Here is a 16,156-nt window from a genome sequence, read left to right on the forward strand (position 1 = left end):
TAAAAAAAGAGCACTTTAATTTTCAATATTAGTTGGCGATACCTGGGATAGATAAGGATTCACTAGTGCTGCCAAGCAACAAGAAAAACCTGCTGCATGGAAATTTGCTTTGCCTTGATTTTGTAGTGGAGGTGGACAAAAGCAAAAACAGGGATAGACATTTAACAGAAAAATGAAACTGCCAGCTGTAAAAGAAGAACTGAATGAAATAAAATGGAGCCCAAGATCATTAACAATAGGTTCACACCAAAAATGACTATGCTATTAATGAAATGCATAGACTTACCAAGCTTGCCTTTATTTCCTTTCCTTTTTTTCCTTTGGTAGAATAGAAGGATCAGGAGAAAAAACACAGATAAGAGAAACAGAATAATGCAGATTATGATCAACAGGCTGTTTGTCGTGATGACCGATTGTGCTGAAGTATCTAGAGAAAAAGGGATAAAGAAAAATGGATAGGTGCTTAAGGTTGTTAGTGTAGCATCTTCCATATCATGCACAGTCTGTCATCATACGGTCTGATTAAATGTTGATAAAACTATTTTGTACTGATAGTAGTTCAATGTAATTTATTCTGTCTTCTATGCAGCATGTTTACATATTTAATTGACATAGTTCCCTCTATTTTGAATTTCAGCAAACATTATCCATTCCCTCATCTGTTCATTTTATGAAACATTTCTTGTGTTTTTAGGGGTGAAACTGCACCTGATATAAATCAATCCTGAACTAACATACATATTGTTTACACATCCCACATAACTGTGCATAGCTATTTTAGAAAAAAAAGCCTTGTTGGGATATCTCACGTGTCATTTATCTGAAGAGTAATCTACCTGGGGAAACTCTACTGTGCCCTTAAGTTTCAGTTCTGAGTGAGTGTATATTGTATGAGTGTGCGCATACTTTGTATATGATGATCAGAATACCTATGAGTTGAAATGTGCCTATGTTTTAATGTTGTATGAAAACCAATAAGGAAAAGTAATTGGCCAGTAATAAAAATTGCAGAATGATGAATTCATTTAACATATTACTACCTACTATGTTCCACAATGGTCAGTAATACAGTATAATGAGAGTCAGAAAAAAGGCTCCAAATATACATATACAATGGACAGGGCAAGCATAAAATATTCTTGTCTGAATGGATAAATCAATCATCTGCATAAACAAAGTAAAATATTTTGGGTGGCTCTGTCAAGTTTGACATATTGAAAAAAAAGCTTACCTTCTAACATGAATTTATAAACTTTCCTTTTTGCATCCTCAATATCTGCTGCTATCTAAACAGAATAACAGATAATAACAATAATGTTGATTTTATATGCTTAGTAAATACATTTAGAATTCCTGGCCTACTTTGACAAATGTAAAGTTAGTGTTTAGGGGAAAGAGAATATTGAATGTCCAAACTCCTGTAAACTTACCATGTTCATGGTCTTTCCTGTTAAATGTCTGACATTATGAACAGACATTTCAATGTAGTATAAACTGGTAATCAGCAGACATGTTTAGTTTATATTAATATCAATATTTAGCATACAAAGAGGATACAAATAATCAAGTTTAAGAATACAGTAAAATATAATTAAGGACTTTCATATTAAAAAAAGCAATGGTGAGAACTGTTACATAGTTGTTATATAAATACTTTTATAGAAGGCAATATACAAATACATTGATTTTTTTTTAAATATGTTTCCACTCTAAAACTATCTTTGTGACTAAAATTATTATTACTAAATCTATGTGTGTTCCTGTAGGGGGTGATAGCTCCCTAGTTGGAATAAGTTCTTTTGTAATTGCGGCATTTTAAGTAACCAAAAGTAACCATAGTGATACGGTGGTAAAAATCACATAAGAAAAATAACTTAGCTTTCTTTAATGACGATTTACACGGCATTACAGATGGGAAGCCATAGCAAGACATTACTAAGGTGGGAGCTTGATGTATACAGTCTGCCATTTTTCGTCGCTGCGCTGGAAGGGTTTTCAGGACGGATGGCGATATCACTCATCCGTCCGTCGACTTTGAGGTATTTGGCTGCTGTCCAAGTCTTTTATACTGGTTTCTCCACGTGCTGGCCCTTACTTAGGTTTCAAACAAGGGAAGGAGAGGGTTCAATTTCATCTCTAACATATAGAAACAGTACAATGCCCATTTTCGTAGTTGTCCCCTTCTCTCTTCAAATGCTTGCCTAGCAGTTCTAAATGCTGACAGCCCCTGTGTGTTAACTTTGGCCTGGCCTATACATGTGAGTGGATTTCTAAAATAATTTTTGTACAGAGTACAGTGACATTAAACTTATATTCTTATTACAATGTGTCAATTTAAGGTTATTATTATTTCAGAATTCTTGTAAAACCGTCTTTGTTTTGTTGCTTTCAACCTGCCTCACATAACTGTTTGGAGCTTGTTATTGCTTATGCCTGTGTGCTGTTCGAGAATTTACCACTAAAAAGACAGCAGTAATAGGTTTCATCCTATTTACTTATACCTGTACCATCCAAATCATGTGTGATTTCTGTTTACGCCATGTTTGCCACATTTTAATTGTTATAGTAGTGAACATTATTTTGATTTCAAAAATGCAATGAATTACATAAATATAAGATCTGCTGATTCAATTTCAGCAATTAAGTGTTCTATTTTAGCATTGCCGCTAACTATGCGTATCTGATATGTGTTTCTTTCAATGCATTACATATGGTTATGAATGGATACATTGGTTATAAAATTGATGAGTGGTTGGATGCACAACTGTAATCATTTTCATGACTATCAGTTGTGATGGACGGCTGGCAGCTCAACTCAGCCAGGACGCCTCTTGAATAGAAGGATGGGGGATGGCAGCTACTTGCCGACACTGCTTCCCCCAAGACGCAAGATGGCAGCTTCCCTGAAGTGCAGTGGTACCCCGGATTCCCGCAGGGCACTATAAGACATGGAGTTCGGATACACAGCCCCGCTGGGTGCCGTGGGTGCCACCAGGAGGAGCTGTCAAAGGACCAGGGGACATATTCTTTCAGTATAGCCCGGGCAGAAGAAAATCCCTGTTCTGTATTAGTCCCGGAAGTGTCAGCCAGTCATGTGGTCGGAAGGACAGAAGCACTTCCAGGTCAAGGACTATATAAAGGACTAGTGGAGACCCAGCAGTAGAGCCGGAGTTGGGAGGGAGTGTGACAGAGCTGCTGGGAGGAGAGGAGGAGAATTATTGTGTTGTTATTATTGTCTTTGTAAGGTGGCGGAGGTGCTTCAAGGCAGAGAAGAGAAAGAATAAAAGATTGTTTTGGTGCTTTTTCCTGGTGTCTAGAGCTTTTGTCTATCTTGTTTGAGGAGCGGCAGTGCCCTCTAGTGTCACACAGTAGAGAAATCTAAAACCTACATTTGTTTAACAGGGCTATGTATTGTTCTATATTAAAAGGTGATTAGTCTGGCGATAACTTCCCTCCCTCATTCAAATTACAAGTTAAAATGACCTCAACTGACAGCTGATTGGTCACATTTTTGCATTTTATTTCTGACCCAATTCAGAAAATTGTTAATAATGAAAGCTTTTTTTTGCCTTTAGAATACAGTGGAATTTCTTGAGGTGTTGCTGAAGCTGTGACAGTTTACTCTGTCTCTCTTGCACAATGAGGTTCTCTCTTTCTCTCTGGCCACCACCCTGCTTTCACTCATGTCTGACACAACCAACTTTTCTACCATCCTTGCGCAAGACAGGTTGAGGACCACTGGAAAAGAGCATCAGCCAGAGTGGGACTGGGTGACCACTTAGCCTCTGCCCCCTTAACTTTTATTTTCCTTAAGATCTGTTGAGATTGGAACTTTATATTCCTCTTCAATGTTACCATCTGATTTTAGTTTATTTTGCATTACTTACCATTACTGTTTTCATAATTAACATTACTACTTTTAGGAACATTTTGTAATCCTTACCCTCTTATGAGTTCTTAACTAGACAACTTGAAATTGATCGTCTTGTGTCTCATTAAAACAGGACATTGTGGTTAGAACTTTTGCTTCACAGCTCCAGAAATATAGGTTTGAAGAAAGGATATTGTGGAGTGTGGAATTTTGTCCTTGCACTCTGGTTTACTCATAACTCCTAATAGCATTTATGTTAGGTTAAGTGGAAATTTACATGTTTTTTGTTAACTTTAACTTTTGTTAACTTTGAAATATTTCTTTTTGTTAACTTTGAAATATTTCTTATCTTTGCAAACAATGATGGTGCTAGACATTTCCTGACTGCTTTTCTGTCTCAGTGCAGTATTGTAGAGTACATTTGGGGTTCAAACTAGCAATTGATCAGCCAGTCTTTAGTTCTCCGTTCCCCAACACTCTCTCATTTTGACAAATCACTGTAAAGCTCAATTTAAGTCATTGGCATATAGGTTGTTCCTTACAAAGGTACCTAAAAAAATGCTTACATCAAGAGTTACTAATGTATGAATTAAATACATTTTGGAAGCTGACTATGTTGAGGCTAATTATTCAGATTTTTTGTAATGTACAGTATAGCCTTGAATTCTGATTTGAAAAATATTGAGTTTTTTTTTCAGCAATCCTTTTATTACAAAAAACTGTGTTGTGTTAGTTCACTTATTTATGTATGGTACTGTGATTTGCTGTTGTTTTTGGTGATATTGCATAGTCCTTAGGACAGGCATGGGAATGGTTGGTTGATGAGTTTATTTCTTTTAGAATTATGTATTTTATTGCTCTTATATGCTTATTTTCTGATGATATGCCTAAAATTTGAATCACACACATGAACAAAATATGTAGCAGTTGAAACATGTAATTGGTATTTTTAAAGACAAGTTGTTATCAAAGCAGGATAACAATTTTGGCACATGCTTTCATATGCTACTTTGCATTGTATTTTTTTATTTATGTATTTTATATTTGTATGTTTCAACACTCTCTGCATGTTTCCAATGAGAAGGGTGCTTATATACAGTGGGATGCAAAAGTTTGGGCAACCTTGTTAATAGTCATTACTTTCCTGTATAAATCGTTGGTTGTTACGATAAAAAATGTCAGTTAAATATATCATATAGGAGACACACACAGTGATATTTGAGAAGTGAAATAAAGTTTATTTGATTTACAGAAAGTGTGCAATAATTATTCAAACAAAATCAGGCAGGTGCATAAATTTGGGCACCGTTGTCATTTTATTGATTCCAAAACTTTTAGAACTAATTATTGGAACTCAAATTGGCTTGGTAAGCTCAGTGACCCCTGACCTACATACACAGGTGGATCCTATAATGAGAAAGAGTATTTAAGGGGGTCAATTGTAATTTTCCCTCCTCCTTTAATTTTCTCTGAAGAGTAGTAACATGGGGGTCACAAAACAACTCTCAAATGACCTGAAAACAAAGATTGTTCACGATCATGGTTTAGGGGAAGGATACAGAAAGCTGTCCCAGAGATTTAAGCTGTCTGTTTCCACAGTTAGGAACATATTGAGGAAATGGAAGACCACAGGCTCAGTTCAAGTTAAGGCTTGAAGTGGCAGACCAAGAAAGATTTCAGATAGACAGAAGCGACGAATGGTGAGAACAGTCAGAGTCAACCCACAGACCAGCACCAAAGACCTACAACATCATCTTGCAGCAGATGGAGTCACTGTGCATCGTTCAACCATTCGGCGCACTTTACACAAGGAGATGCTGTATGCGAGTGATGCAGAGGAAGCCTTTTCTCCGCCCACAGCACAAACAGAGCCACTTGAGGTATGCTTAAGCACATTTGGACAAGCCAGCTTCATTTTGGAATAAGGTGCTGTGGACTGATGAAACTAAAATTGAGTTATTTGGGCATAACAAGGGGCGTTATGCATGCAGTAAAATGTGGTGGTTCCATCATGCTGTGGGGCTGTGTGGCCAGTGCAGAGACTGGAAATCTTGTCAAAGTTGAGGGACACATGGATTCCACTCAGTATCAGCAGATTCTGGAGACCAATGTCCAGGAATCAGTGACAAAGCTGAAGCTGCGCCGGGCTGGATCTTTCAACAAGACAACGACCCGAAACACTGCTCAAAATCCACTAAGGCATTCATGCAGAGGAACAAGTACAACGTTCTGGAATGGCCATCTCAGTCCCCCGACCTGAATATAATTGAAAATCTGTGGTGTGAGTTAAAGAGAGCTGTCCATGCTCGGAAGCCATCAAACCTGAATGAACTAGAGATGTTTTGTAAAGAGGAATGGTCCAAAATACCTTCAACTACAATCCAGACTCTCATTGGAACCTACAGGAAGCATTTAGAGGCTGTAATTTCTGCAAAAGGCGGATCTACTAAATATTGATTTCATTTCTTTTTTGTGGTGCCCAAATTTATGCACCTGCCTGATTTTGTTTGAACAATTATTGCACACTTTCTGTAAATCCAATAAACTTCATTTCACTTCTCAAATATCACGGTGTGTGTCTCCTATATGATATATTTAACCGACATTTTTTATCGTAACAACCAACGATTTATACAGGAAAATAATGACTATTAACAAGGTTGCCCAAACTTTTGCATCCCACTGTATATACAGTGAACCCTCGTTTATCACGGTTAATCCGTTCCAGACTCTACCATGATAAATGAATTTTCACGAATTAGAATTCTTTATTTATAAATCAAATATTTTTGCAGTTAGAGTATAGAAAACCTGTTTATGACCTTCTAAATACGTTTTTTAACATTATTAGAGCCCTCTAGACATGAAATAACACACTTTAGTCACCATTACACTCGTATTACCCAATATATTAGACAAAATAAGAGAAAATAAGACGTTACAAATATATTATTACTATTATTTAAGGCGACCGACTTTTATCCTCAATTTTTGTGCGCTCCACGTGTACATCAGGCATGTAAGTGTAGGGAATGAGAACATCAAAGTGCCCATTCATGACATCTCCCGAAAACCTACGTTTTTTTATCCCCTCGAGTGCCTGTTCAAAGTCGTACAATGTCAGCCCGAATCTGTACCGCTAAAGACGGAGTTTCATGCACTAAATAAGCTATAGATGAGAATAAGCAAGCACCATCTCCCCTGATATTTACTACGCGGTGAGGCATTTGTACTCCATCAACATTATTTCCAGAGACATAATTTTGTCTATTTTTCCATATATATATATATATATATATATATATAGAGAAAGAGAGAGAGAGAGAGAGAGAGAGAGAGAGAGAGAGAGAGAGAGAGAGAGAGAGAGAGAGAGAGAGAGAGAGAGAGAGAGAGAGACCTCGCAGTTAGGAGACCTGGGTTCACTTCTCGGGTCTTCCCTGCATGGAGTTTGCATGTTCTCCCTGTGTCTGCGTGGGTTTCCTCCGGGCACTCCGGTTTCCTCCCACAGTCCAAAGACATGCAGGTTAGGTGGATTGGCGATTCTAAATTGGCCCTAGTGTGGGTGTGTTTGTGCATGTCCTGTGGTGGGTTGGCACCCTGCCCAGGATTGGTTCCTGCCTTGTGCCCTGTGTTGGCTGGGATTGGCTCCAGCAGACCACCGTGGCCCTGTGTTCGGATTCAGCGGGTTGGAAAATGGATGGATGGATATATAGAGAGATGTATCCTAGAATGAAGGCTTGTGATTAAAAAGATAGCAAATTTCGGATTTATGCCAAGAAGGTCAAAAAATGTTCTTACCTCACAAGAATAAGGAACCCTGAATTGGAGGTCAGTCAGTCGGAAACTGACATGGGTCTGATTTTCGCCTTGAATCTAAGGATGATGGCTAGTATTAGAAGAGTGTTAACAAAAAATAGTCCGTTTTCAAATCAAAATGTCTGTTGGGTGAATATCCTTTTAGACAAAAAATGTAGCATTTTTGTAATCATATGTTACCCATTGCCTTAATGTATCTGTACATCAAAAAAGGGAGTAGTTTGTCCACTCCCAGAATTTAAAATTGTTTTTTTTTGTAATCCATCCAAGATAAGTCACAATAAATTAAGAGCTCCATTATTTCTTAAGAATGGGACATAGTTGTCTTGTACTATCCAATTTGAATCAACATTTACATTATGATATAATGATCCTTTGACCTTTGAAAATACTTGTGACCAAGGATTTCACAGAGCTTGTAATAATTTAAAATATTTTAACACAAGGGAAAAACCAAGAAATCAACATTTAATGCCCCTGGCACTGCAAGGGTTAGCATCCCTTTTTCTGGAGGCTGCAACTGGCCTTATTTCACTGAAGCATCACCTAAGAATGGTGGTCTTTGTACACACTGTTTCCCTGATTTCTAGTTCAGAGGTTGGGTGGCCAGACCTACATATTTTCCTCTGTTATAATATTCCCTTTCTGGATGCTTCTGTCTGCAACCAGAATGAACATTGTCCGGTAGGGTATAGGGACTCTTCCAGCTTGTTTTTTTATGATCTTTGTTATGCTTCAGTTTGAAATATATCCAATGTGAGTATGGTTTTCCTTGGGTCTCATTTCTACTTGGAGCTAAAAGTTGTTATTTAACTTCATTCAATTAGCTTTGAAGCTGGACTTTTTATCAACAAGCAGGAGTCCATGGAAAGAGCATGGAAAACGCCTTTGGAAGGAAAAAGTCAATGCATCCTTTGTCATTCACACAAGAGTGTGGAAGAAAAATTGTCATTTAGACTTAATAAACAATGTGAAAGTACATACATTTTATGATATCAGAGGCTAACTATTAAGCTGACTGGTTAATGACTGTCCTGTCATTACACTATAATGTAGCTCTGGGAACAACCAGGGAACCCAGGGAAATTGGATCTACCTATTTCTTAACATTTATTTTTACAACCCTATTTTAATTAGTAAGAACATTCACTTACCCCAGGAACATTAGTATATTTGTTTATCTTGTCACCTGAACAAAATGCGAAGTAATTTTCAATATTTAGTTGAGGAGGAGCCATTGAAAATGACAAAATAGCATCCCTTCCCTCTTGATACATGGTGATGTTTCTGGGAGACCAATCTGCAAAGTCAACACATTTTATTTTTCAGTACTGATGACAGTAGTGTAACATGATATTCGATCACATATTGCATATTCCAGCACTTGGTGAGTATCCCTTAAAGTAACCTATATCTCTTCATATACCTACTATATGATGTATACTAGATGCTTTTGACTATGAACAGGTTGTATATTAGTGCAGATTCTGATTTTTGCAATGTGTCTTGATTAAATTACATATATTTCTTTAACATTGCAAAGGATGTACTCCCGTGTACTGGGACTGCAGATACGTGTGGCATTCACCAATTCACCAACGTTTGAGCAATTCAGTTAGGAAAAACATCACAAAAATTAATATGACAATTCCAGAACAAAACTTTTTTTCATTTCATCCCCAATCAGTTTTCTTTGGTTCTGCCAGACATTCACTCATGAATTTGGGATTTATTATGCTGTTTTGGATAAATTTTGTATTACAGTTCTCCTTTTCTACCTCATTTAAGTCAGTTGAAATCAATTTTACTTACAATTTTACTAGCAAAATAAAGCACTTGAGCATTAAGCCTTTTAGAAAAGGTTTCACATTACCATTGTTTTTTGTTTAGAAACATAAAAAACACTAATGTTGCTTTTCTGTCCCTACCATTCATTGCTCAGATGCTGCTGAAGAATCAGAGATACTCAGATGTCAAGTCAGCTTTAATTATCTAGCATATTAAATGCTACAAATTGAAAGTGCTTTACATTAAAAACCAGTAAAGCCAGTAAAAACACAGATCCTAGAAGCTAAAAGCTAATAAATATAAATATGACCAAATAAATAAATAAAAAGCTATATGCACTATTAATACATAAAAAAACTTCCATCCATTCATCCATTTTCTAACCCGCTGAATCCGAATACAGGGTCACAGGGGTCTGCTGGAGCCAATCCCAGCCAACACAGGGCACAAGGCAGGAACCAATCCTGGGCAGGGTGCCAACCCACCACAGGACACACACAAACACACCCACACACCAAGCACACACCAGGGCCAATTTAGAATCACCAATCCAACTAACCTGCATGTCTTTTGGATTGTGGGAGGAAACCGGAGTGCCCGGAGGAAACCCACGCAGACACGGAGAGAACATGCAAACTCCATGCAGGGAGGACCCGGGAAGCGAACCCAGGTCTCCTAACTGTGAGGCAGCAGCGCTACCACTGCGCCACCGTGCCGCCCATATAAAACTTAAATCTTAAAACAAATTTTTAAGAATAAGACCTTTACTATGAGCCAGATGGCCTGTGAAGAAAGATGAGCTTTTAATTGTGATTTTAAACTGTTTCTCTAAGCAGCAGCTCTTATTTCATGAAGCAGAGTATTCCAAAGCATCAGGGCCATAGCTGCAAAAGTACGGTAACCCATAACCTCCTGACGTGTCTGTGGGAATACATAAGAATAACTGATATAAGGACCCGAGAGCCCTGGATGGTAAATATGGAATAAGAAGCGCAATAATATATGAAGGAGCAAACCTATGCAGTGCCCTTAACACATAATACATTTTTAAAATTCATCCTATACTGTACTGGAAGCCAGTACAGGGAAGCCAAAACATGTGATATGTTGATATGATCTCTTTTTTTGGTGCCAGTTAACACCCTTGCAGACACATTCAGAAGGTGGAACAATGACGCTCAACAGACAGCAGCATAAACAGAATTGCAGCAATCTAGGCATGAGAAGACCAAGGCATGAATAAGCATATTTACTGTATATGACAGAAATGGCTTAAATTTAGAAAATAGCCCTAAGTTGAAAAAAGCTATTTACCACAGATTTAATATTATTAAATTAAAGTTCATTTTCAAAAATCACACTTAGATTTCTTACATGAGACCTAATATGTGGTGTTAGTGGTCCTGTATTGTTTGCAGTAATATTAGTAGATGTAGAAGGACCAACTAGAATAATCACTGTCTTGGATTCATTTAACTGGAGCAAATTTGCTTCCATCCAACATTTACTATTCTGATGGTGTTGCAAAAGAGATATAATTGATAACCTCTCATCAAATTTTAAAGGAAGACAAATTTGGGAATCTTCAGCATAGCAGCGAAATTTAGTATTATAGTTTGTTAGAATTCTGCCAAGTGGCAACATGTACAAAGAAAAATAAAAGGTCCCAAAATAGATTTTTATGGAACACCACATGTAACAGGAGCTACAGAGAACAATGAGTCTCCAAACTAAATATTAAATGTCCTGCTCTACAAATAAGCTGAAAACCACCCAAGTGTAGAATTTTTAATTCCAATTTATTGTTGAAGCTGATCGATGAGGATATCATGTTCAACTATGTCAAAAGTTAGCTGCATGAAGATCCAACACAATTGGAATAAAACTTCCCTGATTCAATACTATAGAATGATCTGAATCCAGGCTGAAAATTGTCTGGAAAAACAGCTTGATCCAGAAAGTGCTTTAAGTGAGAGAGCTTTTTCTCAAGAAGTTTAGCTAAAAAGGGTAAATTGGTGATTGGGCAAAAATTATTAGGAAGAAATAGGCTCAGATTAGCCTAAACCACATGGCTAAACCACAGCATGTTCATATCATGCTAGGACTGAGCCAGTCATTAAATACTAGGAGCAATTGTTTGAAAAACCTCCTTAAAGGGACAAGCAGGCATACTATCACAAGAAGAGGAAGACGGCTTCATTTTAGAAACAAGCTTAGTTAAGTTGTAAAAGAGTCACTGGCTGAAATTGACCAAAAACAGCTGAGTGCCTAATCAATTCAACTGGGCTACAGGCCAGAGGTGCAATCTGTAATCTCATAGTATCCATTTTACTTTCAAAGAAATTTTAAAAAATCATTGAAAATCAAAGATGATCCAGGTGAAACAATATTAACAGGAGGACTAAGTATACTATTCATACCACTATGCAAAACCTAGGGCTTTTGGCAATTCTTTGAAATAATATCAGAAAAATATTTTTCTCTTGCTGTTTTTATAGCCTCCTGAAATTTTCCCAAACAGGCTTTCAAAATATTGTTGGTTATCTACAGTGTGTTCTTCTTCCACTTTCTGTCTGCTCTCCTGCATGCTTTCCAAAACCATTCACTGACCACTGATACCTTAGGAATGTGGACTTCTGTGTGATTTCACAGTTTTTAGAATACCGTAGAAGTGATGAAAAGTGATTGCTTAGTTTTTTATATTTACCTTTTTGTTGAATGGAATTTCTCAATCCACCATAGAAAAAACAACAGAATCCTTCATTATGGGAAACAAATACTACTGGCCTTTTTGTTTTGGTATATTTGATATTTGTACTTGTTTTCCTGTTTAGAACAAGTTGAGGAATGACCCATCTGAACAGACAATTTTTTCTACACTCATGAGTAGATTGTCGCCTTTCTCAAGATAAAAAAATGTCAGTTCACAAGAACAAAAATTTAAAACCGGACAAAGAAATAAAAAAATAATTCTTACATAGCAGTGGTCAAAAAATAGAAAGGCAATTGTAATGAAAATACCCAAACAAGAAAAACAAAGCCCAAAGCAAATGTCAAAAATCAAGGTCAAAATAACATAAAAAAACATATATCTCTAAAAGATTTTTTTACTAGCTACATTAGGTTTGTTGTCAGAAATCCAAATACTTGGATGCAGTACACGTTGCACGTTCAGTACACGTTCTTGACATAGTAAATTCGTCATTAATTACGGGGGTCTTCCCAGACTGTCTTAAGACTGCTGTAGTTAAACCCCTGCTCAAGAAAAATAATCTTGACCCCTCTGCTTTTGAAAATTTTAGACCCATCTCTAACCTGCCCTTCTTAAGTAAAATTCTAGAGAAGGCAGTCATTTTGCAATTAAATGACCACCTCAATAAACATGCTATTCTTGATAAATTTCAGTCAGGTTTCAGAACAAATCACAGCACAGAAACTGCACTCGTTAAAGTAGTAAATGACTTGCGGGTAAATGCAGACAGAGGCCATTTATATGTTCTAATCCTCCTAGATCTGAGTGCCGCATTTGACACCATTGATCACAATATTCTTAGAAATCGCCTTAGTCAATGGGTGGGCCTCTCTGGCAGTGTCTTAAATTGGTTTGAATCCTACCTGGCAGGGAGAAAATTCTTTGTGAGTTGTGGTAATCACAACTTAAAGACACATGATATCCTATATGGTGTTCCACAAGGCTCTATCCTGGCTCCGCTGCTTTTCTCAATCTATATGCTTCCGTTAGGTCAGATTATCTCAAGTTACAACGTGAGCTACCACAGCTATGCTGATGACACACAGCTGTACTTATCAATAGCACCTGATGATACCGACTCTTTCGATACACTAACACAATGTCTTACTGGTATTTCTGAATGGATGAATAGTAATTTTCTCAAACTAAATAAAGAGAAAACTGAAATTTTAGTGATTGGCAGTAATGGATTCAATGAGGTTATCAGAAATAAACTTGATGCATTAGGATTAAAAGTTAACACGGAAGTAAAAAACTTAGAGGTAACTATCGACTGTAACCTGAATTTTAAATCGCATATTCATCAGACAACTAGGACAGCATTTTTTCACTTAAGAAACATAGCAAAAGTTAGACCTCTTATATCATTGAAAGATGCTGAGAAATTAATTCACGCTTTTGTTTTCAGTCGACTAGATTACTGTAACGCACTCCTCTCAGGACTACCCAAGAAAGACATAAATCACTTGCAACGAGTGCAGAATGCAGCTGCTAGAATCCTAACTAGGAAAAAAAAATCCGAAAACATTTCTCCAGTTTTGATGTCACTACACTGGTTACCTGTGTCTTTCAGAATTGACTTTAAAATTCTGCTTATGGTTTATAAAGCCTTAAATAATCTCTCTCCATTTTATATATCGGAATGTCTGACACCCTATATCCCAAATCGTAACCTTAGATCCTCAAATGAGTGTCTCCTTACAATTCCAAAAGCTAAATTTAAAAGAAGTAGTGAGGCGGCCTTCTGCTGTTATCCATCTAAAATTTGGAATAGCCTGCCAATAGGAATTCATCAGGCTAATACAGTAGAGCAGTTTAAAACACTGCTGAAAACGCATTACTTTAACATGGCCTTTTTATAACTTCACTTTAACTTAATACTGATACTCTGTATGTTCAATTCATCACAATAACTATTCATAGTGGCCCTAAAATCCGTACTAACCCCTACTCTCTCTTCTGTTTCTTTTTCCGGTTTCTTTGTGGTGGCGGCCTGCGCCACCACCACCTACTCAAAGCATCATGATGCTCCAACATTGATGGACTGAAAGCCAGAAGTCTACGTGACCATCATCATCAAATCCTTCTGTGAGAACCCTAAATACAAAGAGGACTGTTTCATTTATGTTAGGTAGATTGCCCAGAGGGGACTGGGTGGTCTCATGGTCTGGAATCCCTGCAGATTTTATTTTTTTTCTCCAGCCGTCTGGAGTTTTTTTTTTTCTGTCCACCCTGGCCATCGGACCTTACTTTATTCTATGTTAATTAATGTTGACTTATTTTATTTTCTTACTGTGTCTTTTATTTTTCTATTCTTCATTTTATAAAGCACTTTGAGCTACATTTTTTGTATGAAAATCTGCTATATAAATAAATGTTGTTGTTGTTGTTGCACTGTCATCTTTTAATGCATACAAATGATTTGGATAGGAATATAAGTAAAAAGCTGTTAAAGTCTGCAAATGATGCCAAACTAGGTGGATTGTGTTTTGGACAGCATACAGGCTTGGGCAGATTTGTGGCAGATGAAATTTCATGCAAGTAAATGAAAACAATTACATGTAGGAAGTCAAAATGTTAGATTTGAATACACAGTAAGAGGTGTGAAAATTGAAAGTACACCTAATGAGAAGGATTTAGAAGGCACTAACCAGAAAGCAGGAGACAGAACTGGAGGTAGCAGAGTTAAAGATGCTAAGATTTGCACTGGGTGTGATGAGGACGGATAGGATTAGAAATGAGTACATTAGAGGGTCAGCTCAAGTTGGACGGTTGGGAGACAAAGTCAGAGAGGCGAGATTGCATTGGTTTGGACATGTCCAGAGGATAGTTGCTGAGTATATTGGGTGAAGGATATTAAGGACAGAGCTGCCAGGCAAGAGGAAAAGAGGAAGGCCTAAGAGAAGGCTTATGGAAGTGGTTAGAGTGGACATGCAGGTAATAGGTGTAACAGAACAAGATGCAGAGGACAGAAAGATATGGAAGAAGATAATCCACTGTGGCAACCCCTAACGGGAGCAGCCGAAAGAAGAAGAATAAGTGGACTTGTCGGTGTCAACTTCCAGAAAGTGTTCTGTAGTCTTTAAGGAGGGTAACAGAATGTTAGGATTGTTGGGCTGAATAGCTTGTTCTCATCCACTTTTTTTCTAATATTCTGATATTCTAATCTTAAATGTCATTTGGTTGATGGTGCCACATGCTGTGACATGCAGTCAAATAATCTAGTCCTATTAAATAATTTGTATTGTCAAACAGCAGTTTAATATGGATTGTCACACATATAAATTTGTCCATTGCATAGTGTAGAGGGCCAGACTTCATTGCCCAAGATATAATCTATTAAGAAACTTATTTTCAGCCAAATAAAGTCCCATCCTACTAGACAAACTGTTATTTATATAAAAATATTTTAGAATACAATGTCCTCAACTAGACCAGTGTAACTTATCTTTTTGGGACTGCAGAGGCCTATACAAAAAAAAAATCTTTGATTTGTAAGAATCTCTATGAAAATGTAAAAAAATGAAATTACAAAATAATCAATAATGTGAAAAATATTTTAAGAAAATATTTATAAATATGCATATACAGTAAATATTTATGCAAATGATATAATATTAATAGTAAATGTTTCTGTTTCAAACATAATAATGAAAAAGATGTGCTGCCATTGTATGACACAAATTATTAATATTTGATATAAGGATTGTTTAAGACAGCTTTAATGTAAGTATCATATTTAGCCAATTTAAAAAACTGGAGCAGGAACCTAAATGCTTACTTGCTTGAACATCCTCATTCACTATGATTATTATATAAATGGATCAAGTATTCTTCAGATTTTTATAATACTGTATAACATTTCAGGAAAGATCAGTCAACATATCTTCTGCAATCAGAGAGAAATCTTTCTCTATTTGTTAAGGTCA

General features: G+C 36.8%; 1 protein-coding gene across 3 annotated transcripts in view; it reads right to left on the bottom strand.

Annotated features, from left to right (window-relative positions):
- si:ch211-207e14.4 (interleukin-17 receptor D) overlaps positions 1–16,156 on the bottom strand; it is a 75,494-nt gene that overhangs the window by 15,500 nt on the left and 43,838 nt on the right. For 2 of the 3 annotated variants that reach the window (XM_039775153.1, XM_039775152.1), the window contains exons 7-10: positions 8,842–8,987; positions 7,670–7,744; positions 1,232–1,286; positions 287–427 (exon numbers count right to left, since the gene is read on the bottom strand). In XM_039775153.1, the coding sequence (XP_039631087.1) occupies positions 287–427; positions 1,232–1,286; positions 7,670–7,744; positions 8,842–8,987 (417 nt within the window). The remainder of the gene's footprint in view (positions 1–286; positions 428–1,231; positions 1,287–7,669; positions 7,745–8,841; positions 8,988–16,156) is intronic. The other variant, XM_039775154.1, reaches the window with a different exon arrangement.

The sequence above is a fragment of the Polypterus senegalus genome, chromosome 13 (assembly GCF_016835505.1).
Source record: "Polypterus senegalus isolate Bchr_013 chromosome 13, ASM1683550v1, whole genome shotgun sequence".
In the NCBI taxonomy this organism is placed as follows: domain Eukaryota; kingdom Metazoa; phylum Chordata; class Cladistia; order Polypteriformes; family Polypteridae; genus Polypterus; species Polypterus senegalus.